The 25,750-nt window shown below is 44.1% G+C and overlaps 1 protein-coding gene and 1 long non-coding RNA gene across 8 annotated transcripts in view; both read left to right on the top strand.

Annotated features, from left to right (window-relative positions):
- The first annotated feature begins 639 nt into the window (after positions 1 to 639).
- The window catches only part of fbxl15 (F-box and leucine-rich repeat protein 15), a 45,921-nt gene continuing 20,810 nt past the window's right edge, over positions 640 to 25,750 (top strand). Inside the window, exons 1-7 of one of the 7 annotated variants that reach the window (XR_006657694.1) lie at positions 640 to 815; positions 1,105 to 1,264; positions 1,387 to 1,889; positions 5,827 to 5,974; positions 6,258 to 6,299; positions 6,414 to 6,571; positions 7,432 to 8,414. Coding sequence is in view for 2 of the 7 variants with exons in the window: in XM_045209903.1 (XP_045065838.1) it covers positions 790 to 815; positions 1,105 to 1,264; positions 1,387 to 1,889; positions 5,827 to 5,974; positions 6,258 to 6,299 (879 nt within the window). In the remaining 5 variants the exon portion in view is untranslated. Of the gene's footprint in view, positions 816 to 1,104; positions 1,265 to 1,386; positions 1,890 to 5,826; positions 5,975 to 6,257; positions 6,344 to 6,413; positions 6,686 to 6,799; positions 6,990 to 7,431; positions 8,415 to 25,750 lie in introns of those variants that run through there. The other 6 variants (XR_006657693.1, XR_006657696.1, XR_006657697.1 and 3 more) reach the window with 6 other exon arrangements.
- Positions 1,898 to 3,561, top strand: LOC123482385. Its single transcript, XR_006657698.1, has 3 exons — positions 1,898 to 2,576; positions 2,639 to 3,423; positions 3,520 to 3,561. It is a non-coding gene; the product is annotated as an uncharacterized LOC123482385 (long non-coding RNA).

Genomic DNA, 25,750 nt, shown 5'->3' with positions numbered 1-25,750 from the left:
TCGATCCCTGGGACCACCCATATGTAAAAATGTATGCACACATGACTGTAAGTCGCTTTGGATAAAAGCGTCTGCTAAATGGCATATTATTATTATTATAATAGATTATCTATTTTACAATATAAAGAAAATACTATATTGTCAGATTATTGATTATTTTGTACATGGTAGAGAATTAAGTATGATCATCATAACCAAAGCTTAAATGGAATTGGATATTTCATTAATTGAGCCTATTGGTTATTACTGTGTCCAAGCTTGGCCTATACATTTTGTTTTCCATACATAATAAATTGCATTTGTAGAACGATTTTCATTTATTGACATGAATCAAAGCTCTTCACATTGTGAGCCACCATTGGATAATAAAATAATTCCTTCTGATAAAGAACTGATCAAGTCATTCCTTAAACTGACAGTGAGTGCGTATCGGTAAAATGCACATGCGTAGAATGTCACTTGGATCCTAATTTCACTTCATAACGTTCGGTCGTACATTTTTACCAAAACATTGCACATAATTGTCAAAGACCATCAATAATCATTCAAATTTATCATTTTTTCTCAGCTTTATTTATCCTAAAACAAACACATTTACTGTGATATAGAGTCACTATTCCTGCGCAGAGAGGTTGACTGTGCATTCTGGAACATACCCAGTGTTCGAACCCGGAAGTTCGGGAATACAGCCCAAAAAGCTGAGCTAGAAAGCTTCGACCAAGGCTCACAAGATAGCTACATGTACAACGACAGTTTGTTAGCTATCTCGCATATTTCTGTGGATTCAAAATGGATGCGGAAACAGAGTGTTGCAAGTATGTATTTTGTAAGCACACATGTATTTTTGTTTACCATAAAAAAGTGTCAGCGGAGCTAGCTAACCGTTAGCTACCGTAGCTTGCTACGGCAGTTGGAGAATGCATGCCCTGCCCTGTCCTGCAGAATCATCACATCATTCCTTATGGTTGAGCTAGCTAGCTAACGTATCTAGCCATCAATCTAGTTTGTAGAGCTAGTTCAAACGCGAGGCAGACGTTGCTGTGTGACTGTGCTAGTCCATTAACTTGTTCATCATTTGATCAAGTTTTAAATGTCTGTTGGCAGATGTCACCTCTTGGATTTGCCCTGGGAGGATGTGCTGGTAACACACATCTTCTGCTACCTGCCATTACGCCAGCTGGTGCGGCTACAGAGAGTGAGCAAGCAGTTCTATGCCCTCATCCAGGTGTACCTGGCCAACTGTCGCATCTTTGACCTCACACAGGTAGGCCACACACTATCCATTCTATTTAGTCCAGGATTTCCTTAAAGTTTCTTGTACTGAAATGCTCATACACTATTTAGCCTAATACCCAGTTTACAATCACACTCCTGTAATGTTCCCAGATCGGGCCCAGCCTTCCCAAGGAGGCATTCAGCAACATACTAAGGGACAACAAAGTCCTTCAGAACTTGTCCGTCCAGAACTGCTCCGATTGGGTGACGGACAAGGAGCTGCTGCCTGTGATTGGCCAGAACCAGCACCTGCTGAGAGTGGACATGAGGGGGTGTGACCGGCTGACCCGTCACTCTTTAGTAGCCGTGTCGTTGAGCTGCACACACCTGGAGTACCTAGTCCTGGCCCACTGTGAGTGGGTGGACAGCCTGTCCATACGCAGCCTGGCTGACCACTGTGGGGGCCTGAGGTCCATCGACCTGACCGCCTGCCGCCAGCTCAAAGACGAGGCCATCTGTTATCTATCCAAGAAGTGTGTGAAGATGAGGTCGCTGTCTGTGGCGGTCAACGCCAACATTACAGACGTGTCTGTGGAGGAAGTGGCCAAGAACTGCAGGGAGCTGGAACAGCTAGACCTGACAGGCTGCCTGAGGGTTAGGAACAACTCCATCAGGTGCTGTTGTTTTGATACACTGACTGCTCAAATGATTGGTATCATCTCTCTCTCTGTGTGTGTGTGTGTGTGTGTATTTTGCTAATGTAGGTTATCTATATACTAGTCAGGTTTATATACTAGTCAGGTTCATATACTAGTCAGGTTCAGATACTAGTCAGGTTCATATACTAGTCAGGTTTATATACTAGTCAGGTTTATATACTAGTCAGGTTCAGATACTTGTCAGGTTTATATACTAGTCAGGTTCATATACTAGTCAGGTTCATATACTAGTCAGGTTCATATACTAGTCAGGTTCTAGTCAGGTTCATATACTAGTCAGGTTTATATACTAGTCAGGTTTATATACTAGTCAGGTTTATATACTAGTCAGGTTTATATACTAGTCAGGTTCATATACTAGTCAGGTTCTAGTCAGGTTCATATACTAGTCAGGTTTATATACTAGTCAGGTTCATATACTAGTCAGGTTCATATACTAGTCAGGTTTATATACTAGTCAGGTTCAGATACTAGTCAGGTTCATATACTAGTCAGGTTCATATACTAGTCAGGTTCTAGTCAGGTTCATATACTAGTCAGGTTTATATACTAGTCAGGTTTATATACTAGTCAGGTTTATATACTAGTCAGGTTTATATACTAGTCAGGTTCATATACTAGTCAGGTTCATATACTAGTCAGGTTCTAGTCAGGTTTATATACTAGTCAGGTTTATATACTAGTCAGGTTCATATACTTGTCAGGTTCATATACTAGTCAGGTTTATATACTAGTCAGGTTCATATACTAGTCAGGTTCTAGTCAGGTTCATATACTAGTCAGGTTTATATACTAGTCAGGTTCATATACTAGTCAGGTTCATATACTAGTCAGGTTTATATACTAGTCAGGTTCAGATACTAGTCAGGTTCATATACTAGTCAGGTTCAGATACTAGTCAGGTTCATATACTAGTCAGGTTTATATACTAGTCAGGTTTATATACTAGTCAGGTTCAGATACTTGTCAGGTTCATATACTAGTCAGATTCTAGTCAGGTTCTAGTCAGGTTCATATACTAGTCAGGTTCATATACTAGTCAGGTTCATATACTAGTCAGGTTCATATACTAGTCAGGTTCTAGTCAGGTTCATATACTAGTCAGGTTCAGATACTAGTCAGGTTCATATACTAGTCAGGTTCATATACTAGTCAGGTTCTAGTCAGGTTCATATACTAGTCAGGTTCTAGTCAGGTTCATATACTAGACAGGTTCAGATACTAGTCAGGTTCATATACTAGTCAGGCTCTAGTCAGGTTCATATACTAGACAGGTTCAGATACTAGTCAGGTTCATATACTAGTCAGGTTCTAGTCAGGTTCATATACTAGTCAGGTTCAGATACTAGTCAGGTTCATATACTAGTCAGGTTCATATACTAGTCAGGTTAATATACTAGTCAGGTTCATATACTAGTCAGGTTTATATACTAGTCAGGTTCATATACTAGTCAGGTTCATATACTAGTCAGGTTCAGATACTAGTCAGGTTCATATACTAGTCAGGTTCTAGTCAGGTTCAGATACTAGTCAGGTTCAGATACTAGTCAAGTTCATATACTAGTCAGGTTCAGATACTAGTCAGGTTCAGATACTAGTCAGGTTTATATACTAGTCAGGTTCATATACTAGTCAGGTTCATATACTAGTCAGGTTCATATACTAGTCAGGTTCATATACTAGTCAGGTTCATATACTAGTCAGGTTCATATACTAGTCAGGTTCAAATACTAGTCAGGTTCATATACTAGTCAGGTTTATATACTAGTCAGGTTCATATACTAGTCAGGTTCATATACTAGTCAGGTTCTAGTCAGGTTCAGATACTAGTCAGGTTTATATACTAGTCAGGTTCATATACTAGTCAGGTTCTAGTCAGGTACAGATACTAGTCAGGTTCATATACTAGTCAGGTTCATATACTAGTCAGGTTCATATGCTAGTCAGGTTTATATACTAGTCAGGTTTATATACTAGTCAGGTTCTAGTCAGGTTCATATACTAGTCAGGTTTATATACTAGTCAGGTTCTAGTCAGGTTCTAGTCAGGTTCATATACTAGTCAGGTTCATATACTAGTCAGGTTCATATACTAGTCAGGTTCATATGCTAGTCAGGTTTATATACTAGTCAGGTTCATATGCTAGTCAGGTTTATATACTAGTCAGGTTCATATACTAGTCAGGTTTATATACTAGTCAGGTTCTAGTCAGGTTCAGATACTAGTCAGGTTCATATACTAGTCAGGTTCAGATACTAGTCAGGTTCAGATACTAGTCAGGTTCATATACTAGTCAGGTTCATATGCTAGTCAGGTTTATATACTAGTCAGGTTCATATACTAGTCAGGTTTATATACTAGTCAGGTTCTAGTCAGGTTCATATACTAGTCAGGTTCATATACTAGTCAGGTTTATATACTAGTCAGGTTTATATACTAGTCAGGTTTATATACTAGTCAGGTTCTAGTCAGGTTCAGATACTAGTCAGGTTCATATACTAGTCAGGTTCATATGCTAGTCAGGTTTATATCCTAGTCAGGTTCATATACTAGTCAGGTTTATATACTAGTCAGGTTCTAGTCAGGTTCAGATACTAGTCAGGTTCATATACTAGTCAGGTTCATATACTAGTCAGGTTCAGATACTAGTCAGGTTCTAGTCAGGTTCAGATACTAGTCAGGTTTATATACTAGTCAGGTTCATATACTAGTCAGGTTCATATACTAGTCAGGTTCATATACTAGTCAGGTTTATATACTAGTCAGGTTCTAGTCAGGTTCAGATACTAGTCAGGTTCAGATACTAGTCAGGTTCATATACTAGTCAGGTTCAGATACTAGTCAGGTTCATATACTAGTCAGGTTCAGATACTAGTCAGGTTCTAGTCAGGTTCAGATACTAGTCAGGTTCATATACTAGTCAGGTTTATATACTAGTCAGGTTTATATACTAGTCAGGTTCATATACTAGTCAGGTTCATATACTAGTCAGGTTCATATACTAGTCAGGTTTATATACTAGTCAGGATCTAGTCAGGTTCAGATACTAGTCAGGTTCATATACTAGTCAGGTTCATATACTAGTCAGGTTTATATACTAGTCAGGTTCAGATACTAGTCAGGTTCTAGTCAGGTTCAGATACTAGTCAGGTTCATATACTAGTCAGGTTTATATACTAGTCAGGTTTATATACTAGTCAGGTTCATATACTAGTCAGGTTCAGATACTTGTCAGGTTCATATACTAGTCAGGTGTATATACTAGGCAGGTTCATATACTAGTCAGGTTTATATACTAGTCAGGTTCATATGCTAGTCAGGTTCATATGCTAGTCAGGTTCATATGCTAGTCAGGTTCATATGCTAGTCAGGTTCATATGCTAGTCAGGTTCATATACTAGTCAGGTTTATATACTAGTCAGGTTCATATGCTAGTCAGGTTCATATGCTAGTCAGGTTCATATGCTAGTCAGGTTCATATGCTAGTCAGGTTCATTTTGACTAAGTCGTTTGTCACTGTTATTCTACTGTCATGTTCCACCTGTATGTCTCGCTCTGGGCTGACACTTTTTGGGTGCAAAACCCACAGTGTTTTACTGTGACATGTTTTAGATGTGCAGTGGCACATCCTCAGTGGCACACCTGTAGGAACCATGTTCATGCTGTGTTTGTCTGACTCTGCAGTCCAGGACGGTTGCAGACTATGTCCTGCTCCGGCTTGCTTTGGATGAAGGGGAGTGGCACTCTACTTTGATATTCACTGGTAATCCTGTCCTTACACCTTTTGGTCCTCTGTGTGTGTGTGTGTGTGTGTGTGTGTGTGTGTGTGTGTGTGCGTGCGTGTGTGTGTGTGTGTGTGTGCGTGCGTGCGTGCGTGCGTGCGTGTGCGCAGGACTGTTGCAGAGTACTGCCCCAAGCTGCAGTCTCTGAAGGTGAACCACTGTCACAACGTGACTGAGTCCAGTCTGGACCCCCTGCGGAAGAGGAATGTAGAGATTGATGTGGAGCCACCACTACAGAGGGCCCTTGTGCTGCTGCAGGTATGAGGGCGGAGGACACGCTCATGTACAATTATTACTGTCATTTAGAAAATCACAATTAGTGTATAATAATAATAATAATCACATATCACCCTCACAGTTTTACCACTTGGAAGAACATCCGGTACCCTATACATTTAATGTGAATGGCTGAACACACGCGTTGTCTTGTATTGTTTCACTGAGGCATTGATAAAAGCAATTGTACTGCAAGGACCATACAAACCAAAAAGTCAGTCTGAAATATGTATTGTTGTCTGTCTATCCCTTGGTGCTACTGCAGGATGTGGTGGGGTTCGCTCCCTTCATCAACCTCCAGATCTAGGCTAACGAACATCTGTATTCCTCCATCCAACCAACTGGAAACGGGTAGGCTAGCTAGGCTAACGAACATCTGTATTCCTCCATCCAACAGACTGGAAACAGGTAGGCTAGCTAGGCTAAGGAACATCTGTATTCCTCCATCCAACCAACTGGAGACGGGTAGGCTAGCTAGGCTAAGGAACATCTGTATTCTTCCATCCAACAGACTGGAAACGGGTAGGCTAGCTAGGCTAACGAACATCTGTATTCCTCCATCCAACCAACTGGAAACGGGTAGGCTAGCTAGGCTAAGGAACATCTGTATTCCTCCATCCAACAGACTGGAAACGGGTAGGCTAGCTAGGCTAAGGAACATCTGTATTCCTCCATCCAACCAACTGGAAACGGGTAGGCTAGCTAGGCTAATGAACATCTGTATTCCTCCATCCAACCAACTGGAAACAGGTAGGCTAGCTAGGCTAAGGAACATCTGTATTCCTCCATCCAACAGACTGGAAACAGGTAGGCTAGCTAGCTAGCGCTTCTCCGAAATATTTGAAGCTTTTTGATCTAAATAGCTGTTTATTTTGCAAGTGTGTGCCTATGCATTCATGCAGTATAAATGTTATGTAACTACACATTTCCTGAAGTGTGCACTCGTTCACTTCTCCCTACCTCATCCCCATATTGTTATTTATTTTGCTAATTTGCACCACAGTATCTCTATTTGCACATCATCTCTTGCACATCTATCATTCCAGTATTAATACTAATTGTAATTATTTTGCACTATAGCCTATTTATTGCCTTACCTCCATAACTTGCTACATTTGCACACACTGTATATATATATTGTTTTTATCGCACTGCTTTGCTTTATCTTGGCCAGGTCGCAGTTGTAAATGAGAACTTGTTCTCAACTGGCTTACCTGGTTAAATAAAGGTGAAATAAAAATAAAATATAAATAAATATAAATATATTTAAAAGTATTGGGATAGGTGTAGGTATGTGCTAGACAGAGTTTCCACAATATGTATTATACCAGTAGTTACCAGTAAATGCAGTGCATGCTTAGGGAGAAAGGACAGATTATTGGACACTATTGTAATGTTCTGCAGTCTATGTAACCAGCTTCATTGTTTTTATTTTGCAGGTTTTCCTCCACTAGGAGAATTACCTGTTTCAATTGAAACACACCCTGTGTGCTGGGACATCAATTAAAGCAATGCAAGGACAAGCGGTTAACGGATGTATATGGGAAATATATTGTGGAACTTGTCTCTTAGTTATTCCAGTGGTAGGCCTATCATAGTCTGGATGCCAGTCTGTTTAGCTAACAGTTAACAGCTCTCTGACTTGCTGGAGGACCCAGTGTTACACCTCCTCACAGTAATATTTTGGGTTCCAGTCTGTTTAGCTAACATGTCTTGTCATGTGCCACGGAGTACAAAAGAGTGGAATGTTAGCTATACAGACTTGAACCCAGACTAGGTCTACCATATTCTGGGGAGAAAATATGTCTTTTTGAGTTGATGTTGCAGATTATAATTATGCCCTTATGAAAAGACTGAAGGAAGCCATGCACTTTTTTTAGTAACGCTGTCTAGGAGTCAGAAAGATTCCTGCGGTATTTCTTTGTGTCTTATCACACTCTAACAACACTAGATGTTCTTGTGATCTATAGCTTTTTTAAAAGGGCCATTCCAACCAAAGGAGAAGACATTGTAACTGTAAGTTTTTGTGTGTTTATTGACATGTTACTCTGCTAATTGGATGATACGTACACCGCTAAATGTTTCATTCAGATTAGCAAGGTAAACTTTTTTATATTAGGTAGGTAAACGTTTTATAGCGTGTGTTTGCATTGACCTTACATTGACTGAAACTATGCTCTTCTTACAATATCCTTTTTAAATGGTAGTTCAGCTGATCAGTTCATGCCCGGCCCGCCATTGTAAAAATGTCATGTTATAAAAATCTGGATGCCATGATCTTGGAATCCTCCTTTTTGTCTGTTTTACTTTAGGAAATCTCGTTTTCGATTTGAACGTCTGAAAACATGTAGGCCTAGTTGTAAATCGACATTAGTTCAATAAAGCTTTCTCATACGGAATGCTATGAGGGAGGACACATTTCCGTTGGTTTTTCAATAGTCACATATTACAATCACAGTTCTACATCTTGGAGGAAACATGAGAAGAACATGCAGAGTAAAGTACATTTAATGTGATTGGCTGAACACCCACATTGGTATTGTTTCAATGAGGAGTTTCAGTATTGAAACCTATTTGAATTGTATATGTAAGGAGGACAATCCAAACATGGCTATCTGAGAATATCAAATCAAATGTTATTGGTCACATGCGCCGAATACCAAGTACTATCTATAACCTGTGAGCTGTGTTATCTTTGTCTTGCTAGTTATCTTACTACATTATGTCTGCGTGGCAGTTGGGTGGAACAGGACTTCTCTTTGTGTAGCCATAACATTACGACTAGAAGGAATGCTCTCTTCCTGTAACAAACATATGCCAATACATGTGCACGTCGGTGAACTTCAAGTGAAAGGGTTTGAAAAAACGAAGGTGCCGCTGTACTCCTAATTATCCCACAACGCTTCACGGCAAATCGAGAAGTGGATATTTTTACTGTCACAATACCCAACCTCCTGACTGTTAATGCAACAGGCTGGGGAGCGGCACAGGGTCAGCATTACAGCCCTACGCTTGTAACAGTTCAGGGGTTAAATGCCTTGCTCAAGGCCACAATGGCAGTAGGGGATGGCACCAGCCCTGTGTCTATTAACTTTTAAATGCTGTGCTTGATTTAGCTTGCCTGGCGCAATGGAATCAATGGAATAGTCCGGAAAGTGCAAACCCCACCCACCCAGCTGGCACTCCAGGCAGGCTCAAGCAAACGCTCAAACAACAGCCTGAATGAAATCAACTTGAACTTTAATACTGTTGGTACTATTTCAGCTCTCTGACTTGCTGGAGGACCCAGTGTTACACCTCCTCACAGTAAATAATATGCCAGTAAATATCTGAAGGCAAATGCACAAACACACAGAGACAGTCCTGAGGTAACCAAATACTGTATATGAGCAATGTTGTATATTTTGAAGTGTTCTTGTGGGTTAGCTAAGGCTTAATGCCTGAGGAGGCAGAGTAGCATATTATTCTGTTGAGAATAGAATGTTGATGCCTGGACAATGTAAAATTCATGTAGAACTGTATCATTTAAAATGTAGGCTTTCTAAATACATCCGCAAGACGTCTTGCCAATTAACAAACTGTCTAAACTGCATCTTCCCAATGCATAATGTCAGATTAATTTTTTTATTTTTATTTTGAATATTTTAATCATACAATATGCTTGCAGTGAAGCCGCTGAACATCTAAATGACATTCGTCATCTAACAAACTCCCATCCAGAGCGACCCACAGAAGCAACCAGGGTCAACGCCCTGCTCAAGGGCACGTCGACAGATCTCCCATAAGGTCAAAAACGGGAACCCGAACCAGCGACCCATCAGCCACCGGCCCAAGCTCCCAACCGCCAGGCCACCAGCCCTCCAAGATCCCCCCCCCCCCACAGTTCCCCAAAAGCTGCCCTCAACCATCCAAGACACAGTTTCCCCCGAGAAATATAAAATAATTCCATTCCCCACCCCCAAGACCCTGTCCCCAAGCCCCCATTCCCCAATGCACCAACAAAATGAACAAAAGAAAAGACAAAGGAAAACAGAAAACAACAACGCAAAAAAACAAAAGTCATCAAGGACAACAACAATCATAACAGCAAGGCCAACTGAATACGTTTGAGTGCATGTATGGCTCTTTTGACGTGTGTATATGTGCGTGTGTGTGTGTCCGTGTATGTGCACGTGTGTGTATTTTAATGAGAGCGTGTGTATATGCATGTGTACAAACACCTGCACGGCATCAGCTTCAGGCAAACAGTGTCATTCAAACATACTTTTTGCATTTCTACGCGCCATATACCTTTCAACTATGCTGTGATGTTCAACATACAATTTGAAAATACCTAATCGAAATAGAATCCACAGATTGCGAGTTGAAGATAAATACTTTTACTAAGAGTATTAGTATATTAGTAATTGGCTGACCCGGTCTCTCCAGATATCCACAAACAATACTATTTCTAGGGTCAATTTTAGATTCATGTTATGCATTTTCAGCCATTCCTGAACCTGAGACCAGAAACAGGCTACCTGAGGGCAGTACCAAAACAAATGGTCTATTGATTCTGTATCCTCACAACAAAATCTGCAGAGCTGCGATGATTGTACGCCCCAAATATTCAACATTTTGTTGCTGGCAAGAATTATGTACAATACTTTTAGCTGAAAAGCACGAAGTCTTTAATCTTGAGTCGTTTTATATATCAATTTGTACACCCTGTACCATGGAATCGGTACATCAAAAATCTCTTCCCAACTATTTTGCAATCTGTATGGCACAGCTGTCAACATCCTGGTCCTCAAATGAAACTGGTATACTTTCCTATTTATGCTATTTTTATTCCTCCGCCAGTTTTGATCCTTTATATTGGGCAGACAGACCAGTTCCCTACCTCCTCCCGCTGCCACCTGCCTCCTCCATTTTTGAGGTAATGCTGTAATCAATTGGTTGTAATCTTGGATTGAGCAGACCTTCCCATACAATTATGATATCTAAATGAAAGACATAACTACCATTCCAATTTACAATATCATTTAAAAACAAAATACCCTTTTCAAACATATTTTCCATAAATACAAGTATTTTATCAACCAGCACATTTGAGTTCAGCCATAATATTTGTTGTAATATTTGTTCCATCTTTTCAGGGGGATGAAATTGAAGTCAGCTCAGCAATGCTTGTTTGAAAAATGGAGATACTTTGAAAAAAAGTTTCATTTTCAATTAATCGAAAATGAGACATGGCAATCTGCACAAAGGCAAAAAGGCCATTTATAAACAATAGATTCGCTTTTCTTAGTAATCTACTTGAGAACCATTTAGGGTTCTGTCACAAGTGTAGAGAGGAGGAGGCAGTCGCAGGTTTAGAACTACTGCATTTATTAAAGTACCATAGCTTAAAGCGGGACGAAACCCACAGTGCAAAATATAAAGTACTCAGGGAAAAAAGTAGGAGCAGGAAAGAACAAGCAACATAAACAACGACCGACAAAGACAAATGACAGAGGGAGTATATATATATATATATATACAGTGATAGAGTGGAGATTGGAACCAGGTGTGTGTAATGACGAGACAAGTCCGGGGTTGAAGAGTGAAGGGCGTTTGCGGCAGCTAGAAGGACTCCCACTCCAGAGCCCGGCCCGTCAGCACTGAAATCACCAAGGCCACCTTGTCCCTCTCGGAGGCCGTCCCGGCATGACGTGCAAGGTGGAGGTCACACTGCAGGAGAAACCCCCTACAGTGAGCTGGGGTGCTGTCAAACCGCTCCGGGAGGGGCAGGTGGACGTTGCTGATCGGAACGGGTGATGTAGATTGTGGTGGGGTGGCTGGAACGACCATGAGGAGCTGGGATGGTGGAGGTGTAGCCTGAATTTGGCGTACGGTCCGGATCACCTCGTCCATGGCAGTCCCGGGGTGCTCCAGGCACGAGTCTTGCTGTAGGAGCTGCAGCGGAGAGGTCGGGATGTCCTGCTGCCTCCTGTTTTCTTGGGTCGGTCATTCTGTCACAAGTGTTGAGAGGAGGAGGCAGTCGCAGCTTTAGAACTACTGAATTTATTAAAGCACCATAGCTTAAAGCGGGACGAAACCCACAGTGCAAAATATAAAGTACTCAGGAAATAGTATGAGAGATTCCTCTCAGGAAAACAAGCAACATATACAATGACCGACAAAGACAAATGACAGAGAGAGTATATATACCGTGATAGAGTAGGGATTGGAACCAGGTGTGTGTAATGATGACGAGACAAGTTCGGGGATGATGAGTGAAGGGCGTTTGCCAGCAGCAGGTTCGGCAGCAGCTAGAAGGCCGGCGACGCCGAACGCCTGAGCTGGACAGGAGGGGGAGACAAAGCGAAGGCAGGTTCAAGTAAAACTTTTGGATAAGTGAAGCTTTTAGAGAGAGGTTTACTGCTTTTAGAGTTAATAATCTCAACCCACCCAGTTCATATTCATGATATAGATAGGCACGCTTTATCTTGTCTGGTTTAGCATCACAGATAAAGCTAAATATTTTTTTGCTCATATGATTTGAAAAACAAAATCATCATAAGTAAGTGAGTAAACTGAGATATAACTAAGGAGTTAATCAGGGCATTTTTACCATAAATATATTGGTATTTACCTCTCCATGGTTGCAGGATCTTTTCTATTTTTACTAGTTTTCTAGTGAAATTCATTCTAGAGAGCTCATTTATATATTTTGTGATATGAATATCAAGTATGTCTACTTCACCGTCAGCCCATTTTATAGGTAAACTGCAGGGTCATGTAAAAGTTGTAGTTTTTAAAGATCCAATACGTAATATTGTACATTTATCATAATTAGGTTTTAGTCCAGAGAGTCCAGAAAAGTTATCTAGATCTTCAATGAGACATTGCAGGGATCTAGCTTGAGGACTTAATATAAAACTTGAGTCATCGGCATACATGGACAACTTTGTTTTTAAACTTTGGATTTCTCATCCTCTAATGTTGTTATTGTCGTAGAAATATTTAACTCAAAAGTAGTCAACTCACAAAATATCTCTCAAGAAACTGGAGCTTGTGAATCCAAAAAATTAGACTTTATTGCGTAACAAAGCCGAGCTTGCTCCATGGAACAACTGCTTGCCCTGAACCGGAGCTCTCCTTTCATACCGACACAAATGCATAGTCAACATACATAGTTACTCCTCTCTATGAAAAGAAGGTTAACGACATCCGATCCTCGTTTGTTAAGTCTAATGACACTGCTGGTCCTGCTCACACTGCCCTACCCTATGCTTTGACTTCTTTCTCCCCTCTCTCTCCAGATAAAATCTTGCGACTAGTGACTGCAGGCCGCCCAACAACCTGCCCGCTTGACCCCATCCCCTCCTCTCTTCTCCAGACCATCTCCGGTGACCTTCTCCCCTACCTCACCTCGCTGATCAACTCATCCTTGACCGCTGGCTATGTCCCTTCCGTCTTCAAGAGAGCGAGAGTTGCACCCCCTTCTCAAAAACCAACACTCGATCCCACTGATGTCAACAACTACAGACCAGTATCCCTTCTTTCTTTTCTTTCCAAAACTATTGAGCGTGCCGTCTTTAGCCAACTCTCTTGCTATCTCTCTCAGAATGACCTTCTTGATCCAAACCAGTCAGGTTTCAGGACTGGTCATTCAACTGAGACTGCTCTTCTCTGTGTCACGGAGGCTCTCTGCACTGCTAAAGCTAACTCTCTCTCCTCTGCTCTTGTCCTTCTAGACCTGTCTGCTGCCTTTGATACTGTGAACCATCAGATCCTCCTCTCCACCCTCTCCGAGCTGGGCATCTCCGGCGCGGCTCACTCCTGGATTGCGTCCTACCTGACCGGTCGCTCCTACCAAGTGGCGTGGCGAGAAGCTGTCTCCGCACCACGTGCTCTCACCACTGGTGTCCCCCAGGGCTCAGTTCTAGGCCCTCTCCTTTTCTCCCTATACACCAAGTCACTTGGCTCTGTCATATCCTCACATGGCCTCTCCTATCATTGCTACGCTGACGATACACAACTAATCTTCTCCTTTCCCCCTTCTGATAACCAGGTGGCGAATCGCATCTCTGCATGTCTGGCAGACATATCAGTATGGATGACGGATCACCACCTCAAGCTGAACCCTGGCAAGACGGAGCTGCTCTTCCTCCCGGGGAAGGACTGCCCGTTCCATGATCTCGCCATCACGGTTGACAACTCCGTTGTGTCCTCCTCCCAGAGTGCGAAGAGCCTTGGCGTGACCCCTGGACAACACCCTGTCGTTCTCCGCTAACATCAAGGCGGTGACCCGATCCTGCAGGTTCATGCTCTACAACATTCGGAGAGTACGACCCTGCCTTACACAGGAAGCGGCACAGGTCCTAATCCAGGCACTTGTCATCTCCCGTCTGGATTACTGCAACTCGCTGTTGGCTGGGCTCCCTGCCTGTGCCATTAAACCCCTACAACTCATCCAGAATGCCGCAGCCCGCCTGGTGTTCAACCTTCCCAAGTTCTCTCACGTCACCCCCCTCCTCCGCACACTCCACTGGCTTCCAGTTGAAGCTCGCATCCGTTACAAGACCATGGTGCTTGCCTATGGAGCAGTGAGGGGAACGGCACCTCCGTACCTTCAGGCTCTGATCAGTCCCTACACCCAAACGAGGGCATTGCGTTCATCCACCTCTGGCCTGCTGGCTCCCCTTCCTCTGCGGAAGCATAGTTCCCGCTCAGCCCAGTCAAAACTGTTCACTGCTCTGGCACCCCAATGGTGGAACAAGCTCCCTCACGACGCCAGGACAGCGGAGTCACTCACCACCTTCCGGAGACATTTGAAACCCCACCTCTTTAAGGAATACCTGGGATAGGATAAAGTAATCCTTCTACCCCCCAAAAAAAAAAAAAAAACGTAAATGTGCCCTAATTGCTCCTGTAAGTCGCTCTGGATAAGAGCGTCTGCTAAATGACTAAAATGTAAATGTAAATGAATGAATAACATCTTTCAGTATCACATGTTGGCTACTCACGAGGACTACTTGTGCTTCTCTAAATGGGGCCTCTGTATCTTATTAGTGGCGTGACTCAAAAAGTTATGTACATACGTACGTTAAAGAACAATCACACTCTGTATTGACTATATTCACTATCCAGACATACATCTGGAGTACAAAGTATCAATCATGTTCATTCTGTTTTACCTTTATCATTTCATAACACATTATAAAACGTATCAATTAATACTTAAACATGGTTTAAACAAGTCATCCGTAACCCATTCTCAACCACATACATTTAAGCATTTATCATTTACCATCCTCCCTGGCCCTTGAGATTATGTGCATGTGGCTATGTGTCAGGTCATAAGCACAAACAAATGATAACACTAGTTCCATTGTTACTCCAATCTCCACACAGCCACAACGAGGAGTTGTATCTCCATCACATGTCATTGACATACCCAGACCAGCTGCAGGGAGTTATGAAAAGCACAGAAATGTCTCTGCTCTGTCTTAACCCTTCAACTGGTTCTCAATCCATAAGCATTTAAGGCATATAGGTGTTTCATTCTACAACATATGTACTAGAAAATCATCCATATTATTTGAACTGATTTTAATAGCTAGCATTTCGATGGCCATAACGAATAGATATGGTGACAGTGGACACCCTTGTTTAACTCCTCTTGACAATTGAAAACTCTGAGAAGTAGCCGCTATTTACTATTTTATACCTGGGGTTGCTATACATTACTTTTACCCATTTTATAAGAGAATCACTGAAATCCAGTCTTACTTTATCTAAGGCCTTTTCAAAATCCGCTATAAATACCAGGCCTGGCTTCTTAGATGTTTCATGTTGTTCTATTATTTAAAGTAGTTGTCGTATATTGTCTCCAATGTATCGTATGTAAAAAGCTGTCTGATCAGGATGAACAATACCGTGTAAAACCTTTTTAATTCTGAGTGCAATGCATTTCGCTAGTATTTTTGCATCACAACATTGAAGTTTAAGAGGCTTCCAGTTTTTTTTTATTGACTGATTTGACTGATAGACTGATTTGTAATAGACTGTCATAGCCCCAAATATTTTTTTTTACATTGGTTGTTGACTACATCACTTTTTCACATGGCAGGGTTGCTAAAATTTCTGATATCAAAATGGGGTTGTGTGCCAAAAAAGTTTGGGAAGACCTGGGCTAAACGCATTAGCTACTCTAGGCTTTAATGATGAACTCAATCTAAGACCTGGGATAAATGCAGTAGTTAACCTTAATGATGAACTCAATCCAATACCTTTTCTCTGACAGTTATTCATTGGGTTTTTTCATTATAATGTTATTCCATGTTAATTCCACATCTATTTATCTTACAGTGCCTTCAGAAAGTATTCACACCCCTTGACTTCTTTGTCATTTTGTTGTGTTATTAAAGCCTTCATTTAAAATGGTAAAACTGAGATTTTCTTTCACTGCCTACACACAATACCCCATAATGTCAAAGTGGAATTATGTTTTTATAAATGTTTACAAATGAATAAAAGCTGAAATGTATTGAGTCAAGAAGAATTCAAACCCTTTGTTATGGCAAGCCTAAATACGTTCAGGAGTAAACATGTGCTTAACAAGTCACATAAGTTGCATGGACTTACTCTGTGTGTAATAATAGTGTTTAACATGATTTTTGAATGACTACCTCATCTCTGTACAACACACATACAATTATCTGTTAAGTCCCTCAGTCGAGCAGTGAATTTCGAACACAGATTCAACCACAAACACCAGGGAGGTTTTCCAATGCCTTCAATGAAATGGTAGATAAAAAAATAAAAAAAGAAAGCAGACATTGAATATCTCTTTGAGCAAGGTGAAGTTATTAAATACACTTTGGATGGTGTATCAATACACCCAGTCACTACAAAGATACAGGCGTCCTTCCGAACTAAAGCTGCCGAAGAGGAAGGAAACTGCTCATGGATTTCACCATGCAGCCAACTGTGACTTTAAAACAGTTACAGAGTTTAATGGCTGTGATAGGAGAAAACTGAGGATGGATCAACAACATTGTAGTTACTCCACAATACTAACCTAATTGACAGAGTGAAAAGAAGGAAGCCTGTACAGAATAAAAATATTCCAAAACATGCATCCTGTTTCCAACAAGGCACTAAAGTAATACTGCAAAACATGTGGTAAAGCAATTCACTTTTTGTCCTGAACACGAAGTGTTATGTTTGGGGCAAATCCAATACAACATGATTGAGCACCACTCTCCATATGTTCAAGCATGGTGGTGGCTGCATCATGTTATGGGTATGCTTGTAATCATTAAGGACTGGGGAGTTTTTCAGGATAGAAAATAAACAGAATAGAGCTAAGCACAGCCAAAGTCCTAGAGGAAAACCTGGTTCAGTCTACTTTCCACCAGACACTGGGAGATGACTTCACCTTTCAGCTGGACAATAACTTAAAACACAATTATACACTGGAGTTGCTTACCAAGACGACATTGAATGTTCGTGAGTGGCCTAGTTACAGTTTAGACTTTAATTGGCTTGAAATTCTATGGCAAGACTTGAAAATGTCTATATAGCATTGATCAACAACCGACTTGACAGAGCTTGAAGAACTTTAAAAAGAATAATGGGCAAATGTCGTGCAATCCAGGTGTGCAAAGCTCCAGGTCATCTATAAATCACTGCTAGGCAAATCCCCGTCTTATCTTAGCTCAATGGTCACCATAGCAACACCCACCCGTAGTATGCGCTCCAGCAGGTATATCTCACTGGTCATCCCCAAAGCCAACACCTCCTTTGGCCGCCATTCCTTCCAGTTCTCTGCTGCCAATGACTGGAACGAACTGCAAAATCTCTGAAGCTGGAGACTTTTATCTCCCTCACTAACTTTAAGCATCAGTTGTCAGAGCACCTTACCGATCACTGCACCTGTACACAGCCCATCTGAAATTAGCCCACCCAACTACCTCATCCCCATATTGTTATTTATTTTGCTCATTTGCACCCCAGTATCTCTATTTGCACATCATCTCTTGCACATCTATCATTGCAGTGTTAATACTAAATTGTAATCATTTTGCACTATGGCCTATTTATTGCCTTACCTCCATAACTTGCTACATTTGCACACACTGTATATATATTTTCTGTTGTATTTTTAACATTATGTTTTGTTTACCCCATATGTAACTCTGTGTTGTTGTTTTTATCACACTGCTTTGCTTTATCTTGGCCAGGTCGCAGTTGTAAATGAGAACTTGTTCTCAACTGGCTTACCTGGTTAAATAAAGGTGAAAAAAAAAATCCTAGAGGAAAACCTGGTTCAGTCTACTTTCCACCAGACACTGGGAGATGACTTCACCTTTCAGCTGGACAATAACTTAAAACACAATTATTCACTGGAGTTGCTTACCAACACGACATTGAATGTTTGTGAGGGGCCTAGTTACAGTTTTGACTTTAATTGGCTTGAAATTCTATGGCAAGACTTGAAAATGTCTGTATAGCATTGATCAACAACCATCTTGACAAAGCTTGATGTCAAGGTGGAGTGTAGTGGAACGTGGAATCACACGCAGGACACAGAGATTCAAAGCCAAATGTCTTTAGTGAAGTCCGTAGTACACGCCAAACACGGCAACAGGCCACAGGCGAAAACAAACGCACACTAGACTGTCCAAAGTAAGTATGCACAACGTGCAGGACTCTCTTACAAAACACGAAAATAAGAGAGCACAATACAGAGGACCAAACAACAACACGTGACAGTAGAACAATTACACACAACACCTGACCAAACACAAGATAACTAAATAGGGTGCCTAATGAACACTAAACAATAAACAGGTGTGACAAACAGACAAAATCAATCAAACATGAAACATCGAACGGTGGCAGCTAGTACTCCGGAGACGACGACCGCCGAAGCCTGCCCGAACAAGGAGAAGGAGCCGCCTCGGCCGAAACCGTGACAGTACCCCCCCCCCTTGACGCGCGGCTCCAGCCGTGCGCCGCCCCCTGCCTCGGGGACGACCAGGAGGACGCGGAGCAGGGCGCGCAGGATGACCACGATGGAATTCGGTCAGAAGAGACGGGTCCAGGATGTCCCTCCTCGGCACCCAGCACCGCTCCTCCGGGCCGTACCCCTCCCACTCCACGAGATATTGGAGACCCCCCATCCGGCGTCTCGAATCTAGGATGGCCCGAACAGTGTACGCCGGAGCCCCCTCGATGTCCAACGGGGGCGGAGGAGTCTCTTCTATCTCAAAGTCCTGGAGTGGACCAGCTACCACCGGCCTGAGGAGAGACACATGGAACGAGGGGTTAATATTTTTGTAATCAATGGGCAGTTGTAACCTGTAACACACCTCGTTCAATCTCCTCAGGACTTTAAAAGGCCCCACAAACCGCCGACCCAGCTTCCGGCAGGGCAGGCGGAGGGGCAGGTTTCTGGTTGAGAGCCAGACTCGATCTCCAGGTGCGTACACTGGCCCCTCACTGCGGTGGAGGTCGGCGCTCGTCTTCTGTCGACGGATGGCTCGCTGCAGATGGACGTGTGCAGCGTTCCACGTCTCCTCCGAGCGCCGCACCCACTCATCCACCGCAGGGGCCTCGATCTGGCTCTCATTCCAAGGTGCCAGAACCGGCTGGTACCCTAACACACACTGGAAAGGGGTTAGTTTAGTGGAGGAGTGGCGGAGAGAGTTCTGTGCCATCTCGGCCCAGGGCACATATCTCGCCCACTCCTCCGGCCGGCCCTGACAATATGACCTCAGAAACCTACCCACATCCTGGTTGACACGTTCGACCTGCCCATTACTCTCCGGGTGGTAACCCGAGGTAAGGCTCACCGAAACCCCCAACCGTTCCATAAACGCTCTCCAGACTCTGGAGGTAAACTGGGGGCCTCGATCAGACACTATATCCTCGGGTACCCCGTAATGCCGGAAGACGTGAGTAAATAGAGCCTCAGCGGTCTGTAGGGCAGTAGGAAGACCCGGCATGGGAAGGAGACGACAGGCCTTCGAGAACCGATCCACAATGACCAGGATGGTGGTATTCCCCTGTGAGGAGGGAAGGTCGGTAACAAAATCCACCGAGAGGTGGGACCAGGGTCGTTGTGGAACGGGCAGGGGTTGTAACTTACCCCTGGGCAAGTGTCTGGGCGCCTTACACTGGGCACACACTGAGCAGGAGGAGACATAAATCCTCACATCCCTGGCTAATGTTGGCCACCAGTACTTTGTACTAAGGCAGTGCACCGTCCGGCCAATACCTGGATGTCCAGAGGAGGGTGACGTGTGAGCCCAATAAATAAGCCGATCCCGGACCTCGAGCGGGACGTACGTCCGACCCACCGGACACTGTGGAGGGCTAGGGTCGGTGCGTAACGCCCGCTCGATCTCCGCATCGACCTCCCATACCACCGGTGCAACCAGACAAGACTTAGGCAGTATGGGAGTGGGCTCCACGCACCTCTCCTCCGTGTCATACCGCCGAGACAGGGCATCTGCCTTCCCGTTCTGGGACCCAGGGATGTAAGTGATCTTAAACACGAACCTGGCTAGAAACATAGTCCACCGAGCCTGGCGAGGATTCAGTCTCCTAGCCGCCCGAATGTATTCCAGGTTACGGTGGTCAGTCAGAATGAGAAAAGGGTGTTGAGCCCCCTCAAGCCAGTGCCTCCACACCTTTAGGGCCTGTACCACGGCTAACAGCTCCCTGTCCCCTACGTCATAATTCCGCTCCGCCGGACTGAGCTTTTTCGAATAAAAGGCACAGGGGCGGAGTTTAGGTGGTGTGCCGGACCGTTGTGAAAGAACGGCCCCGATACCGGCTTCAGACGCGTCCACCTCCACTTGGAATGGTAAAGTGGGATCCGGATGCGCCAGCACTGGAGCCGAGGTAAACAGGTCCTTCAGTTTCCCAAAAGCCCTGTCCGCCTCAGCTGACCACCGCAAGCGCACCGGACCCCCCTTCAGAAGGGACGTTATGGGAGCTGCCACCTGTCCAAAACCCCGGATAAACCTCCGGTAGTAATTCGCAAAACCCAAGAACTGCTGCACCTCTTTAACCGTGGTTGGGGTTTGCCAATTACCACGGCTGACACACGGTCAACCTCCATCCTCACCCCTGACGCAGACAACTGATAACCCAAAAAGGAGACCGACTCCTGGAAGAACAGACATTTCTCGGCTTTGACATACAGGTCATGCTCCAACAATCTCCTCAATACTCTGCGCACCAGGGCTACATGCTCGACCCGGGTAGAACTGTACACCAGAATATCGTCTATGTACACCACCACTCCCTGCGCCTGCATGTCCCGGAAAATCTCATCTACAAAGGATTGGAAGACTGATGGAGCATTCATTAACCCGTATGGCATGACGAGATACTCGTAATGACCGGAGGTAGTACTAAATGCTGTCTTCCATTCATCGCCCTCTCTAATGCGTACCAAGTTATATGCGCTCCTGAGGTCCAATTTTGTGAAGAACCGTGCCCCGTGTAATGACTCCGTCATAGTCGCAATCAGCGGGAGTGGATAACTATATTTCACAGTCACCTGATTGAGACCGCGGTAATCAATATACGGGCGCAAACCTCCATCCTTTTTCTTCACAAAAAAGAAGCTCGATGACGCGGGTGAAGTAGAGGGCCGTATGTATCCCTGTCTCAGAGACTCGGCAATGTATGTCTCCATTGCCCTCTTCTCCTCCTGTGACAACGGATACACATGGCTCCGCGGGAGCGCAGCTCCTGCCTGGAGGTCTATCGCACAATCCCCCTGTCTATGCGGCGGCAACCGTGCCGCTCTTGTCTTGCTAAACACGAGTGCCAAATCCTCATACTCAGGTGGAATGTGCAGTGCGGGCATCTGGTTCGGACTCTCCACCGAGGTCGCCCCTACGGAAACACCCAGACATAGCCCCTCACACTGAGCAGACCACCCTTTAAGAGCCTTCTCTCGCCACGAAATAGTTGGATCATGGGTAATCAACCAGGGAAGCCCCAGTACCACCGGATACGCAGGAGAGTCGATCAGATAGAGCTGAATCGTCTCCTCATGACCCCCCTGCGTCTCCATCCTAAGTGGCGCTGTGACCTCCCTAATCAACCCAGATCCTAACGGACGACTATCTAGGGCATGTACAGGGAAAGGATTATTAACAGGAAGGAGGGGAATCCCTAACTCTACACAGAATTTGCGATCTACAAAATTCCCAGCTGCGCCTGAATCTACTAGCGCCTTATGCTGGGAACGAGGTGCAACCTGTGGAAAACAAACAGGTATAGTTATGTGTATGACAGAAAGCTCTGGGTAAGTGGAGCGTCTACTCACCTGGGAGGACTCCCCAATGTAAGGTCTGCCGTCTCCCCCACTAGGGGACCCTCCCCAGCACCTAGCCGCGGTGTGCCCTCCACGGCCACAGTTGGTGCAGGGGACGGCCCCCCTCGGGCTCCTTCTTCTCCTTCCTCTAGCGCCAGCACCTCCGAGCTCCATCGGGCTCGGCTCGGAGGCGCTGGAGGGTGGAATGGGCGACCCCCACTTGGGACGTCCGCGGGTAGCGAGCAGGGTGTCCAGCCGAATGGCCATGTCAACCAACTGGTCAAATGAGAGTGTAGTATCCCTGCACGCCAACTCCCTGCGGACGTCCTCCCGGAGGCTACAGCGGAAGTGGTCTATGAGGGCCCGCTCATTCCACCCTGCATCTGCCGCTAGAGTCCGGAACTCCAGCGCAAATTCCTGAGCGCTCCTCATCCCCTGCCGGAGGTAGAATAGACGCTGCCCCGCCGCCTTCCCCTCTGGTGGATGGTCGGACACAGCACGGAAGCGGCGGGAGAACTCCGTGTAGGTGATAGCGTCTATTCTCCTCCATTCGGCGTTGGCCCACTCCAACGCCTTGCCGGTGAGACAGGAGATGAGGGCGGAAACGCTCTCGTGTCCTGAGGGCGCCGGGTGTACGGTGGCCAGGTAGAGTTCCACTTGTAACAGGAACCCCTGACACCCGGCAGCGGTGCCGTCGTACGCCCTCGGGAGCGAGAGCCGAATTCCACTGGGTTCCGGTAGTTGGACGGGCGGGCTGACCGATGGTGATGGTGCGGTAGGTGGGGGTGTGGGTACCCCGCTGGTCTCCCATCGATGGAGGGTGTTCATCACTCGGTCTAGGGCGTGCCCGATTTGGTTGATGCGATCCTCTTGACCACGAAGGCGCTCCTCCATGATCTCGGGGGGTGCGGGTGCTCCTTCCTGCTGATTCCATAAGATGGTGTGTAATTCTGTCAAGGTGGAGTGTAGTGGAACGTGGAATCACACGCAGGACACAGAGATTCAAAGCCAAATGTCTTTAGTGAAGTCCGTAGTACACACCAAACACGGCAACAGGCCACAGGCGAAAACAAAAAATGCACACTAGACTGTCCAAAGTAAGTATGCACAACGTGCAGGACTCTCTTACAAAACACGAAAATAAGAGAGCACAATACAGAGGACCAAACAACAACACGTGACAGTAGAACAATTACACACAACACCTGACCAAACACAAGAGAACTAAATAGGGTGCCTAATGAACACTAAACAATAAACAGGTGTGACAAACAGACAAAACCAATCAAACATGAAACATCGAACGGTGGCAGCTAGTACTCCGGAGACGACGACTGCCGAAGCCTGCCCGAACAAGGAGAAGGAGCCGCCTCGGCCGAAACCGTGACACTTGATGAACTTTAAAAAGAATAATGGGCAGATGTCGTACAATCCAGGTGTGCAAAACTCTTAAAGACTTACCCAGAAAGACCCACAGCTGTAATCCCTGCCAAAGGTGATTCTAACATGTATCGATTTAGGAATGGGAATACTTATGTACAGTTGAAGTCGGAAGTTTACATACACTTAGTAATTAAAACTCGTTTTTCAACCACTCCACACAGTTCTTGTTAACAAACTATAGTTTTGGCAAGTCGGTTAAGACATCTACTTTGTGCATGACACAAGTACTTTTTCTAACAATTGTTTACAGACAGATTATTTCACATATAATTCACTGTATCACAATTCCAGTGGTCAGAAGTTTATGTACAATAAGTTGACTGTGCCTTTAAACAGCTTGGAAAATTCCAGAAAATGATGTTAAGGCTTTAGAAGCTTCTGATAGGCTAATTGACATAATTTGAGTCAATTGGAGGTGTACCTGTGGATGTATTTCAAGACCTACCTTCAAACTCAGTGCCTCTTTGCTTGACATCATGGGAAATTTCCAAACGCCTGAAGGTACCACGTTCATCTGTACAAACAATAGAACGCAAGTATAAACACCATGGGACCATGCAGCTGTCATACTGCTCAGGAAGGAGACACATTTTGTCTCCTAGAGATGAACGTACTTTGGTGCGAAAAGTAAAAATCTATCCCAGAACAACAGCAAAGGACCTTGTGAAGATGCTGGAGGAAGCAGGTAAAAAAGAATCTATATCCACAGTAAAACTAGTCCTTAATCGACATAACCTGAAAGGCCGCTCAGCAAGGAAGAAGCCACTGCTCCATAACCTCCATAAAAAAGCCAGACTACGGTTTGCAACTGCACATGGGGACAAAGATTGTACTTTTTGGAGAAATGTCCTCTGGTCTGATGAAACAAAAATAGAACTGTTTGGCCATAATGACCATCGTTATGTTTGGAGGAAAAAGGGGGTTGCTTGCAAGCCGAAGAAAACCATCCCAACCGTGAAGCACGGGGGTGGCAGCATCATGCTGTGGGGGTGCTTTGCTGCAGGAGGGACTGGTGCACTTCACAAAATAGATGGCATCATGAGGAAGGAAGATTCTTAAAATAAAGTGGTGATCCTAACAGGGAATGTTTACTAGGATTAAATGTCAGGAATTGTGAAAAACTGAGTTTAAATGTATTTGGCTAAGGTGTATCTTAACTTCCGACTTCAATTGTATATAACACATTATTTTTTAATTCTATGTCCAGTAAGAGTTAGATCTGAAGTATGATTCAGCTTTCTACCTGGCCCAGAGCTTGTTCTCTTCCAAGATCTGCCAATATTATGAGTTCCTTGTAAGCCAAACATGGTAGGCCTGAAACGACAGTTACACCTGACCTGGTGCTACAGGCCAGAACAAGCCTGTTTTAAACGTGTTGTTTTGCATATCGATGTGGATTCATCTGGATCATAACAGGCTCATAGTGTTGTGGTCTTTAACGTGATGACAGAGGCTGTGGTCATAGAGCCTTGTGGTCTTCAGAGGCCCATTATACAGTATGCTGGGAACATGGTCAATTAAAGACAGTTGTGACGTTAACTCAGTTATTTAATTATCACTTTGTTCATCTTACCAGGTTGGTGGGACATCAATTAAGCAGTGCAAGGACAAGCAGAAACGGATGTATATGGGAAATATATTGTGGAACTTGTCTCTAAGTTATTCCAGTGGTAGGCCTATCATAGTCTGGTTGTCAGTCTGTTTAACTAACAGTTGACAGCTCTCTGACTTGCTGGAGGACCCAGTGTTACACCTCCTCACAGTAATATTATGCCAGTAAATATCTGAAGGCAAATGCACAAACACACGGAGACAGTCCTGAGGTAACCAAATACTGTATATGAGCAATGTTGTATATTTTGAAGTGTTCTTGTGGGTTAGCTAAGGCTTGATGCCCGAGGAGGCAGAGTAGCATATTATTCTGTTGAGAATAGAATGTTGATGCCTGGACAATGTAGAAACCATGTAGAACTGTATCATTTGAAATGTAGGCTTTCTAAATA

This window comes from Coregonus clupeaformis, chromosome 31 (genome assembly GCF_020615455.1).
Source record: "Coregonus clupeaformis isolate EN_2021a chromosome 31, ASM2061545v1, whole genome shotgun sequence".
In the NCBI taxonomy this organism is placed as follows: Eukaryota; Metazoa; Chordata; class Actinopteri; order Salmoniformes; family Salmonidae; genus Coregonus; species Coregonus clupeaformis.
The sequence above is the reverse complement of the archived record's forward strand: the minus strand, read 5'-3'. Positions and strand labels throughout refer to the sequence as shown.